General features: G+C 38.7%; 1 protein-coding gene across 3 annotated transcripts; it reads left to right on the top strand.

Annotated features, from left to right (window-relative positions):
- Window positions 1-2060: 2060 nt before the first annotated feature.
- On the top strand, window positions 2061-9561 carry macir (macrophage immunometabolism regulator). Of its 3 annotated transcripts, XR_007932395.1 has the most exons (3): window positions 2101-2242; window positions 7126-9121; window positions 9384-9561. XR_007932395.1 is itself a non-coding variant. In XM_051910884.1 (2 exons), the coding sequence occupies exon 2, from the start codon at window positions 7133-7135 to the stop codon at window positions 7763-7765; it is 633 nt and encodes a 210-aa protein (XP_051766844.1). In that variant the 5' UTR covers window positions 2061-2221; window positions 7126-7132; the 3' UTR covers window positions 7766-9561. The 3 variants fall into 3 exon arrangements, 2 of the variants coding, with proteins under 2 accessions (XP_051766844.1, XP_051766843.1); XM_051910884.1 differs by having other exon boundaries at window positions 2061-2221; window positions 7126-9561; XM_051910883.1 differs by having other exon boundaries at window positions 7126-9561.
- Window positions 9562-12621: the final 3060 nt, after the last annotated feature.

A 12621-nucleotide genomic window follows, 5' to 3' on the forward strand; every position in this document is an offset into this window, starting at 1 on the left:
CTGTAACCAAAATCTTGCCATACAGCGCACCTAGTGACCAAGACCTTTGATGCTTGTGGTACAAGGTCCACAGCTTAATATCCTTAACCCATGGCAGAAGTAGTTAGAGTGGCCGCAATTTCTGTGTCCGCCCACAACTCTCAAAAAAGGGAGGGGGCAGACCACAGCCTGCTCTCCTGACCATCCGAACCCTTGGCCATCAGCTCTAAGAGACAACCTCACCAAAGGGAGCTTAAAAATTTAGCATCCTGTCCTAGGCCTCAGGAGAGAACCCCATTCTCTCAACTGCCTGGTCTACCTACCAAAATTTTGATTGGAACTTCTGGTTTTCCAGAAGACCTGGCAAGAGAGCACATCAATCACATCAGCTCCACACCCCCATGCTTTCAATCACTGATCATCACGGGACGGGGGGGCTGCCTTGGCAGCAGCAGGACCAGACCTGTGGGGTGCAGACACTTGGCTTCCATCCCCCCTTGAAATGAGCTAGGCGGGTGTGGAGCTTTCTCACTGTGAAGCGGTCACAGTGAGAACAACCAGCCCCCTTGAGGGCTGATTGAAAGTGCTCCGCTCCAAGACACATAACGCACAGATCGTGGCCATCATCTGACTTTATGTATCTTGGACACAGAGTGACACATCTCCTAAACTTCGACATTTTCTTTTTTTCACTCCTAGCCACAACACAAAGATCACATGCACAGACAAACAAACGGCTTCCTGAAGACAAAGAAGCTGATGACGTTCTTTCTAGACACTCGCATATACCCTGCTGGCTCTCCTATGATGTCACCTGGCTGCGGTAGCCAATCAAGATTGCCGTGTAGCACACATGCTTCAGACACCAGCTCAAGGGGAGCATTCCCATAGAAGATTTGTCGATCGGATCACAAGTGGACAACGCTAAATACAGGTGAAAACGGGGCCTAAAACGTTTTGAGTTTGTCCACTTTCAACCACTTCCATAGGTAGTCGAAAATGCATTAGACCAGATTGCTTTTGTAGAGTAGAATCTCATGTGATCTAATGTGTTAGAACAGCCACAAAAGACTGCCTACTCCCCAATTACTGACTTAAAGCATAAACATTAAGGGAAGCCAGATCGGATTTAAACTTTTTTTTTGGCTGAAGACCCAAGTTTGGTTTGAAGATGAAAAACATGCCAAGCACAATGTTCTCTTACCATTCCTGCAGTGATTTCTAGCATGCTCTCACAGCATTCGACATGGTCTAGCGGCTATCAGAGCAGAAACAAAAGGTGATGCTCTTGTTTTTCCATTGTCTCTGGATGCGTTCATATGTCAATTGTGCAAGCTCATTTTTTCCATTAGATCAAAAGATCTGAAAAAACCCATACATTTACCCCTTGAAGAAATCAGGACAGAAGTGGTTGAAAGTGGACAAAAGAGACAGATTAAAACACCAGGTGTAAACGGTATGTGCCTGCCTTGTCTACCTGTGATCCCATCTTAATACCAGGTGTAAACAGGGCCTAAAAGAAATTTGACTGGCACAACCCCTAACAAGCACAATGAGTGCAACCTGGATAACAGCCTTCAGCGATGGAAAGTGGAAACCAGCTCATTGTAAACTGTGGGCATGTCTTGTGGAGCTGCACCAGCCTTGTTTTAGTACATCAGAAAAGATCAAGTTAACTTAAACGTCAAACTAGGCCTGCATGCTTGAATACCTGGATTCAATTCTGGATTTACAGCAGAAAAATGGTTTGGCTTCGCAGTGGTTATAATGCAAATGTCTCATTAATGGTGTTTGAGGTAAACATCGACATTATGAGGGCTGTGGATTTGAGCAAATACCTTTACACTGAGTATTGAAAATCTCTATTTAAATGAGCGTGGCAGTTATATATAAATTTATAAATAATTATAATTAAATGCCTTTTAACTATAACACTTAAAATTATTCCAGGTTTTCCTGATTCTTCAAAGAAAAGACTATTTAAACATTTTAAAGCCTGTTTTATCTTATTTTGAATAAATTGAAGCATTTTCATAGCATCATTGGAAAGTCGCTGAGTCCCCCTACTGGGCCGCTTGTTCGAGAACCACTGCTTTATATAAGAGCATCCGACCCTCAATACATCACGTGACTGGATCCTGGAGCATCAGTGGCTCGCGTCACGTGACTGGTGTCGACAGCAGACGCTGGAGCCGCTCCACTCCTCTGACAGGGATCTCGTCTATGGTTCACTCAAGCCCAGGTGTGCGGTCTTTCTGAACAGGTTTGATTTTACACCATTTTCTTCATTACATTTCTTCACAGCTACGAATAGAGCGTTGTATGTGAGCGCGCCGCTGTTGTAATGTTAAATCCCCATGTTGCTGTTGTAAATCGCGAAATGGTGGCAGTGACACAGCCCAGAATAAAGATAGTGTATGGAGGACGGGTGTCTACTTTAGTGTATATTGCTATTACTCGGATTTTCGTCGATGAACGCGTTTTTATGGTACATATGGTACTCAGCGCAGTATTTGAGTCCCAGATAGATGTCGAGCATCATCGTCAGCAGGAGGAGAAACAGGATGAAACTGGCTGATCCTCACATAGCTCTTACTAAACCCTCAGAATTATTGGTTATTATCATCATCATTATTCCTTCTTTTACATCAACCAAAATGTACAATGTGTTAAATTGGGAATATGATTTTTACCGACATGTTCCATTGATATTCGATTCATTTTACAGTAAAGCGTTGGCCTGGTTTCTCGGGGTTTATTCTTGATCATGTCTGGCATTAAAACACATTTCCATTTCTATACTGTACAAACCACCACTGTTCTGTTAGAGCTCAGTTGGAGCTCAGGTCCTTTTGTTTTTAATAACTGAATAGTGGATGTATACTCCTCTTTTTTTTTAATTTAACTTAGATCCCCTTTAAGATTTAGGAATGTCAAGGTGAATAAGCCCAGTGTGGTGGACTAAGCTAGAACTGATACTTTACGTGTATGCTATTATATAATAAATGTCTAATATATATGTTTTTGCAGAATTTTTCACAAACTGACACTCCAAACACTCTCCTGCAGAGCAACATTTTGGGGACCTTCTGTCCTTATTTTATTCTAATGAACTGGATTGGTGTTGGCAGTAAGATAATGTAATTCTAGCAGTTAGGCCTAACTACTATTCAGTGATGTCATAATCATTTTGGATGTGAAAATGATTGTGTAATTACTGTATTAATGTATTGATATTTAGTATGTAAATATGATCTTAAATTTGTTCACGTTTTCTTTTTTTATTAGATTTTTTGGTCACACTTTAGATTAGGAAACACATTTACTACCAACTAGGAGTTTTCCTTCAATAAACTCCTCATTACTGCTTATTGATAGTAAGTAAAGTAGTTGTAATGGTTAAGTTTAGGTATGGTAGGGTTAAGGGATCTAGAATAGGGTCATGTAGAATAAGGCATTCATTTGTGTTTTATAAGTACTGATAAACAGCCAATATGCTAGTAATATGCATGTTAATAAGTAACAAGTTAATAGTGAATGTATAGGCCTACCTAACCTAAAGTGTTAGTGTTTTTTCTTTTCTTGTGGTGAAAATAGGACATTACACTATTCAGCCCAACCAAAATGTAAATTTTTTCTTATCTAAATGAATCTCTTATCTAGACACTCATGTAGCTTTGTGGGCTTATTATGAACCATATGGAACAATGGAGCCGTTTCTTATAAGCCCACCTAAAAAAAAAAAAAAGTAATAATAAACGGATCATTCAGACAGTGTTGTTGGTTAGTTTCAGTGCAAACTACTGCTTTACAATAAATACAAAGAATACAAAAAATCATATCAGGTTTTATTTTAATTGGATTTATTAATCTCTTATAATAATAATAATAATAATAATAATAACAATTATTATTGTTGTTTTTGTCATCATTACTATTTAATCAATACTTCTTCATTAATACTGCACAAAGCGAATTAAGTTTTTCGGCATACCTTACAAAGCATAAATCTGTATTTAGAATGAGCACTTTGACATTTGCATTATAAATTCACTACCAAATCAATTTACTATAGTATTTCAGAAATATGTGCAGTTACTAATAATATTACATATTTTGTCATGAAAATGCACAATGAGCTTGAATTGGGATGCAGATGTTAATTTACTTATATTAATATAATTTCAATAATTTAACACAAATGTAGAATTATTTACTTAATTTTTATAGTGAAAAATGTAAATACTCTGACAGTGTGTTTTAATTGAGACTCGACAGCCCTTGGTTCTTTTATATTTGCGTACAAAAATGTACCATTGTTCTTCTATCACACTATTTAATTTAAAGATAGCTAATAACAAGTATAAGTTGCTGCAATTAAATGTATGTTCAGTTTGCATTTTACATTTTATATATATATATATATATATATATTTTTTTTTTTTTTGTAGAGTATAGTTCAGAATAAAATTTTTCTGGTGTAAAACATATGCCTAATAAATATATATGATCTCCTCTCAAATATCTGGCAGGCTTTAGAGCTCTAGTAAGGGCTTAATTCATCCGCTGCAGGACTGCCAGAGTCACCTCAAGAGAGCCGAAGTGGGCCTTGTGTTTTTGTACCTGACCCACCGAAGCCTCCATCCTTCCTGCATTGACATCTGCAGAGACACAAAGTCCCCTTCAAATTTGTTTAATCTTTACGCTTGCCAAAATCCTGTTAAATATCTTTTGCCATGTCACTGGCATGTCTCCAAACGGATGAGGCATTTATACTTGACATGATCGTCGTTGTATTATTATAGTGCGACTTGGAGTAATTGTTCTTTAAACCATCAGGAAGCAGCAGTGAGAAGTAAGGTACACTTGTGATGTTTTTTTTATTTATTTATTTTTATTACACTTTTACCAAACCCACACTACAAAAGAACCAAAGAATCGTGTAAAACCCAGTAAACCTTGAGATTATTACTTGTGACATTAGAACAAAATATATGGATATGAGAACATACGAACACTGCTCAAAAACATTAAAGGAACACTTTGAAAACCCATCAGATCTCGATGGGGAAAAATATCATACTGGATATCTATACTGATATGAACTGGGTAATGTGTTAGGAATGAAAGGATGCCACATTGTTTGATGGAAATGAAAATTATCAACCTACAGAGGACTGAATTCAAAGACACCCTGAAAATCAAAGTGAAAAAATGATGCAGGCTAGTCCATTATGCTGAAATTTCAAAATGGTACTCAGTAGTTTGTATGTCCCCCACGTGCTTGTATGCCTGCCTGACATTGTCAGGGCCTGCTCCTAATGAGACGACGGATGGTGTCCTGGGGTATTTCCTTCCAGATCTGGACCAGGGCATCACTGATCTCCTGGACAGTCTGAGGTGCAACTTGGCGGCGTCGGATGGACCGAAACATAATGTCCCAGAGGTGTTCTATTGGATTTAGGTCAGGCGAGCGTGGGGGCCATTCAATGGTATCAATTCCTTCATCCTCCAGGAACTGCCTGCATACTCTCGCCACATGAGGCCGGGCATTGTCGTGCATCAGGAGGAACCCAGGACCCACTGCACCAGCGTAGGGTCTGACAATGGGTCCAAGGATTTCATCCCGATACTTAATGGCAGTCAGGATGCCATTGTCTAGCTTGTAGAGGTCTGTGCATCCCTCCATGGATATACCTCCCCAGACCATCACTGACCCACCACCAAACCGGTCATGCTGAACGATGTTACAGGCAACATAACGTTCTCCACGGCTTCTCCAGACCCTTTCACCTCTGTCACGTGCTCAGGGTGAACCTGCTCTCATGTGAAAAGCACAGGGCACCCGTGGCGGAGCCGCCAATTCTGGTGTTCAATGGCAAATGCCAATCGAGCTCCACGGTGCCGGGCAGTGAGCACAGGGCCCACTAGAGGATGTCGGCCCTCAGGCCACCCCACATGAAGTCTGTTTCTGATTGTTTGGTCATTGACACCAATGCCCTGCTGGAGGTCATTTTATAGGGCTCTGGCAGTGCTAATCCTGTTCCTCCTTGCACAAAATTGTAGATACCGGTCCTGCTGATGGGTTAAGGACCTTCTACGGCCCTGTCCAGCTCTCCTAGAGTAACTACCCGTCTCCTGGAATCGCCTCCATGCTCTTGAGACTGTGCTGGGAGATACAGCAAACCTTCTGGCAATGACACGTATTGATGTGGAGGACATCCTCATCAGAACTCCTCCTCATCCTGGAGGAGTTGGATTGCCTGTGCAACCTCTGTAGGGTCCAGGCATCACCTCATGCTATCAGTAGTGACACTGACCCTAGCCAAATGCAAAACTAGTGAAAAACAGTTAGAAAAGATGAGTAGGTAAAAAAAATGTCAGTGGCCTCCACCTGTAAAACCATTCCTGTTTTGGGGGTCATCTCATTGTTGCCCATCTAGTGCACCTGTTGTTAATTTCATTAACACCAAAGCAGCTAAAGCTGATTAAAACCTCCTCTGCTATTTAACTGACCAGATAAATATCCCAGGAGTTTAACTGACTTGATGCTATTCTCTGATTAAAAAGTGTTCCTTTAATTTTTTTGAGCAGTGCATAAAACTAAAAAACAAAATTTAAACAACAATCTCTTAACGTCATTTTTGCCGCGCGCACCTTCGCACTCATGCGGACGTGGCGAGTATAAACCAGGCTTCATTCCTCCTATATGGTTTTCTTTCTGTCGAAATGACAGTCAGCATTTGGAATTATCCTTCAATGTTTTAATATCAAGATCCAATCTCTGTGATGCTCTAAGCCCTTCTCAGCTATCTAAAGATTTCATATCTCTGTGTGGTTTGCCGCTACTGAATCGGGGGACAGATGCAACCACTTCTAATTTACTACCAGAGTAGAAGAGTAAATTAACTGTATGTTTTTATCTAAACATTGTTTAGCAACTTCCCAGCTCCATATGATTTGTAATTTGTAGATTTTTGTATTTGTTGATCAGCATCTGCCTATGACTATCACATTTGGCTTCATCATATTCAAAAGAGTACAACTTTCTGTAAAGCTGCATGAAACGATATGTATTGTGAAAAGTACTAAAAGTACTAATTTATTTGTAACATGATGTATATTATTTATTCCTCTCTGTTTCAGCCAGGTCATGTCACTAAAGATGGAAATGGATGCCAGTGGAACGTCCAGGGCACCCATATCTGTTCTGTCTGCTGCTGAGGTCAAAACCACCCTGAAGCCTGAACCCGACAAACCCCGATGCTCCAGTACTCCCTGCTCCCCGATTAAAAGTACTGTCTCAGGATACCAAATCCTTCACATGAACTCCAACTATCTAGTGGGCTTCACCACTGGTGAGGAGCTTCTTAAATTAGCCCAGAAGTGGTCTAGTCCTGACAACAGCAACACAGAGGCCTTGCCCAGCCCCATCAAAAAGCCTGTGGATGTAAGTCTGCACCGAGCCTCACGGATTTGCAAAGCCAAAAGCCGCTACTACCAACCATATGACATCCCAGCCATCAACGGACGTAGGAGGCGGCGCATGCCCAGCTCAGGCGACGGCTGCTTGAAATCTCTAGTGAGCGGGGAGCCCGGCAAGGCTTTACATGGCCCGCTGCCCCTCTGCCTGTTAAAAGGCAAACGGGTGCACTCCAAGTCCCTGGACTACCTCAATCTAGACAAGATGAGCCTCAGGGAGCCGGCGGACACTGAAGTGCTGCAGTACCAGCTGCAGCATCTGAATTTGCGGGGCGAGCGTGTGTTTACCCGCAACAAGACATGAGTCCTCAGATGCCCAGCACTGCAATGCTCACCTGCCCGGCTGCAATGTAGGGCCTTGATTTTTACCACTCTTCCCCACTACGCCATACATAGACCACTAATCTTCTTTGTTAACCAGAGGTGTGATGAAACACCGTGAGGCCCAGTTAGGGGAAACTTTAAAGGAGTAGTTCATCTGTCATTATGTACTCACCCTCATGTTCTTTCACACTGTTATTTTTTGTTTCTATGGAATAAAAAAAGCTCATTTTATACAAGAACAGTTGTTGGTGACCACAGCTGTCACATCCATATGGATATATGTGCTATATTCAAAGTTTGCTAAAGACATAGCTTTGTGTGGGGAACAGGCCAAAATTTGTTATTGATGCGAAAGCTCTGAAATTTCATCTGTGTCCAGCAAAGAAAGACTTTGATTTCAGTCTGTCACACAAAACTATCAAGATACTTTGGAAAACTTGGAATAAAAGTTGTACTATCGCTATATAGAGTTGTAGCGTAGTCAGACTAATTATATGGTGGGGCTGCACGACTAATCGAAATAAGACCAACATCACAAAATGGCTTAGTGCGATTGTCAAATCGCAAAGGCTACAATGTAATTAAATAAATACCTGTATATGTGTGTTTCAGAGTGAAGCATGGCACTGTGTTCCTTTACACACGAGCAGCTCAAGATCTGGTGTTTTCTGCATCTGCTTTGAGTTTGAGTCGCTTTAACGTGCGTTTGGGAACAACAACATGAGACAACCATCTTCACAAACTTGTAATGAGAGGCTGTTGTCAACAAAAGAGAAATTTTGAGGGCTCCCTTTAGTTTTCCGCCCCAAAAAAGGTTTAATTTTTGAAAAGGAATTAAGACAGCCATAAACATTATAGTATTGTAATTTATGGTGCAGCCCTACAAACAAGTACATTAAACCTGGAGATGTTTTTATAAGTCACATTTTAAATCGCAATCTCAGTTTGAAATTGTGCAGCCCTATTATATGTGTTTTTATAGAACTAGTGTCAAAGTGACAGATAGGGCTGGGACAATTAATCGATTCTCGATTCACAATACAATGATTCTGGATCGATTCTTATATTTTCTTTCCCGAATCGATTCTGAGCTTAGTTTTAACAGCAGATGGCACTCTATGCTAGTTTTTAACCACACACTCAAATGCTCATGAAGAAGAGTACTGGACAGCGATCGTGTGTTCGGCTGAGTCATGTAAGTGGTTAAATATAGTTACACCTCGGCTCAGAATGCTTTTATGACGTGAGATTAATGTAAACACAGCCCACTGTGAACTCCCTTGTAATTCGCTTCAACCTTTTCGAACTTTATGAATGATTATTTTAGGTTTAAGTGGTGTGTGTAAAGGAACTGGAAGCAAGCAGAGTACGGGTGTTTCTATAGCCTGTAGTGCCATCTGCTGTTAAAGACTAAGCTCAGAATTTCGCGAGAATCACGATACATTGGAAAATATCAGAAATGCTAGATTCTTTGTATCTTGAATCAATGTATTGTCCCAGCAGACATAGTCATTATGAACTGATTTGTATGAAAAAAAGAACTGTATTAACCTTTTTTTCCTCCCTCCTTTTTCAGTTTGGAAAGACATGAGGGTGAGTAAATAATGACATGAGAATGAATCCTTTATCCCCGCAATGAATCATTGTATAAGTGTGTATTACAGGGCATACATTCATTGTCATGGTGAGTTTTTTTAAGATTAGCAATAAATGGTGTGTCTTAATTACCTAATTCCTACTGTGTGTGTGTGTGTGTGTGTGTGTGTGTGTGTGTGTGTGCGCGCGTGTGTGTTAAAAAAAAAAAAAAAAAAAAAATTATACCTTTGGAAATTAAGTGTGAAAATGGCTGTACTGCAAAAATGCATTTAGTCATATGTTCCCCCTCAACATCAAGTCACTTGCTTGTGTTATTCTGCTAACATTAGTAACTCATGTCAGGTGAGGATCTTGACTGTTACGCAATCCGGATGTTCTTTAAAACACCCTCTGATAGGCTTTGTGCAGGAGAGGCTTGTCTTTAGAGAAGCCGAGCTAACATTAGCATATAGAAACCATTAATGGCCTTTTCATTTCTTTAATCAATATTTTACAGGAGACTCACTGGATCATCTTACACTGAATACTATGTTATTGTCTAAAAGAAATGTTTGTTAATGAAGGTTGTGACATTTGTCATTTACTTTTTATTTCTTTTTCTTTTTTTGCCTGACCCCTTCACGGTGCACATAGTAGATAACATTGCTATAAAACCAAAGTCCAGGGGGAACTTGATAAATAATTTTTGAACAACAGACAATCTTTCACCATTTCACCCAATAAGCACTGGTAACAGTTTATGGGATCTTATTTCTTCATTTTGACAACAATGTTTAATATGTATCCATTTGCTTTTTTGAGTTTTTTCTATCTTTATCATGATGGAAGATATTAGTTCCAGACATTTGAATACTTCTGTCGGGATCATATTTTCTTTAGGATCTTTGCTAGATCTTTGCTAGTTGTTTGATACTTTTCAGAACTCCCTTTTTCTAACCCTCCTTCATATTTTTCTTCTGTATCTTTTTCCTGTGATTTTAATGAATGCATTGAACTGAATTGCTAGATTTCACCCTAAACATTACAGACTGTATTTTATAGTTTTGTTTTGTCTCTAGGTTGCTGACATCTAATCTAATTGATCTATCCTAATGTTTTACCGTTACTGTACATTCAGCTAACCATCGGTGGAATATGCTCTAAAAAGCACCTTAGATTCATTCATTATATTTCATATATTTATTAATTGTGATGTGTTGGTGATATTTTGTTATAGTATTTCCAAAAGTTTTTTTTATTTACATAAAGCCTAATTAATAGTTTTGTTGTAGTTTCATTTCCTAACTGCATAGTTTTCATGTTCTATGAATTTTTTGGACTACTGTTGAAAAAGAATTAGTGGCATTACACTATTGGAACAGTGTAATTTTTTATTTATCTACACAGCAAAGCATATACAATGCTTAACAAAGTGAAAAAGATCAAGCCTATTTCAGTCTATTTACAATATTTAACAATAATAGGCCTACTACTTATAAGGTGAGTTTTCAAGTAAACAGCTTTTAAAAACACCACTAATTCTGTTTTCCATTTTTGTTTTTATATTTCTTTTGATCAGCAGTCAGACAGCTGTCAATCATTCCATCTGAAGTAGTTTCTCTCTGACCCAGTCATGTCCAAAGTACCAAAAAGTCAGTGGTTTGTTTTCCTGCAGGCAGGCTCGTGATTGGCTGTCCTGCTGCGGCCTTTTAACATGGAAGACTGATAAGTGAAAAGCATTTGAAAAAGCTGGTAACTCATTTTTAGGAATATTTTATTTTTATTTTTTTTGTGGAATAGTGGAATTCTAAGCAAGACATGTTCATTCACCCTCTGTGGTATTTCAGAGCCAATAAGGGTAAAAACTTAAGCTTGAAAACCTGTCATGCACTGAAAATGTTGAACTGTTGTATTCTCTTTTTGTCAAAAATGTAATATTAATAATAATAATTTAAAGAAATTCTCCTGCCTAGAGGGATACAACGTAATTGATTTCAGTACTTGTAGATTTTAACATCTTAATGAATAAAAATGTGTTAGAAACCACTACTGGCTGCAGTGCCTTCAGTAAGAAAGTACATTATTTATCCAGAAGGCATGTCTTAGTTTGTCTTAGAATACTTGAATGCACATGTAATATTGTTACGTTATCTTCTATTCTGAACATGTTTAATGCTTAATGTTCTTTTACCCTCTGCAATGTTTCTGTCAAAGTTTAACTTTTGTTTTTGTCAAAGTTTGAGTTTCATTTGATATTAATAAAACACTGTTCTTTGCATTGTGTATTTCCTGCATTGTGTTCCCAGGGAAAGTATAAAGAATATTTATACCATAAATGCAATGTAAGTCACTTGGGATAAAAGCTTCTGCCAAATGCATATATTTCTTCTTAATCAGTGAGAACTGAAACTATCTGAAATATGGGTTTATTTACATCTGGCCTCTTTGTAGTTATCTGGTCATAGTAGGACCAAGTAGGACTACAGTGTCCATCACTGCAACCTTTCATGCCACGATCTAAATATAAGCTTGGTTTCACAGACAGGGCTTAGACTAAGCCAGGATTAGGCCTTAGTTAAATTAGGGTATTTAAGTAGCTTTTATTAATGTACCTGAGAGAAAAAGAAAAGAAAAAAAAACATTACTGGTGTGAATCTTGAGACAAAACAATGGCCCTCATTTCATTTCAGTGCCCTCATTTCACTAAGGTTGTTCAAAGCTTTTCAATAATTATTGCCCCTCATACTAAACGCATACAAAACATAGCCTAAGTGCAACTCTTCTGGTTCGCTACTATCATGAGGCAAAGAAATCGTATTGAATTATGTTGCTGAACAAATTCTTAAACACAAATTGATAGCCTACCTGGACAACTTTAAATCTGGGTTCTGACTGCATCACAGATAATTAATGATATTCACTTAAATACAAATACAGCAAAATATCAGTGCTAGTCCTACTAGATGTCAGTGCTGCATGCTGCTAATTACACTATATTCAGTGCTACAATGTGAGCAACACATATCTACATTATATATATATATATATATATAATTTTTATTTATTTTAACATCCTTTGCATGCATTCACATAAACAACAGTGATTTAACTTTTGTGTGACACTTTTTGTTAAATGGCTGTATGTGAGGGAGTGAAAAGTGCACAATATAATCAAAAAAAAAAAAAAAAAAAATGGTGGTAGTAAGAATGTGGCAGAGGCCGTATAAACACTGGTCCACCGTTTTTCTCAGTGGAAGTGTC

The sequence above is a fragment of the Ctenopharyngodon idella genome, chromosome 10, assembly GCF_019924925.1.
Source record: "Ctenopharyngodon idella isolate HZGC_01 chromosome 10, HZGC01, whole genome shotgun sequence".
Taxonomy (NCBI): Eukaryota; Metazoa; Chordata; class Actinopteri; order Cypriniformes; family Xenocyprididae; genus Ctenopharyngodon; species Ctenopharyngodon idella.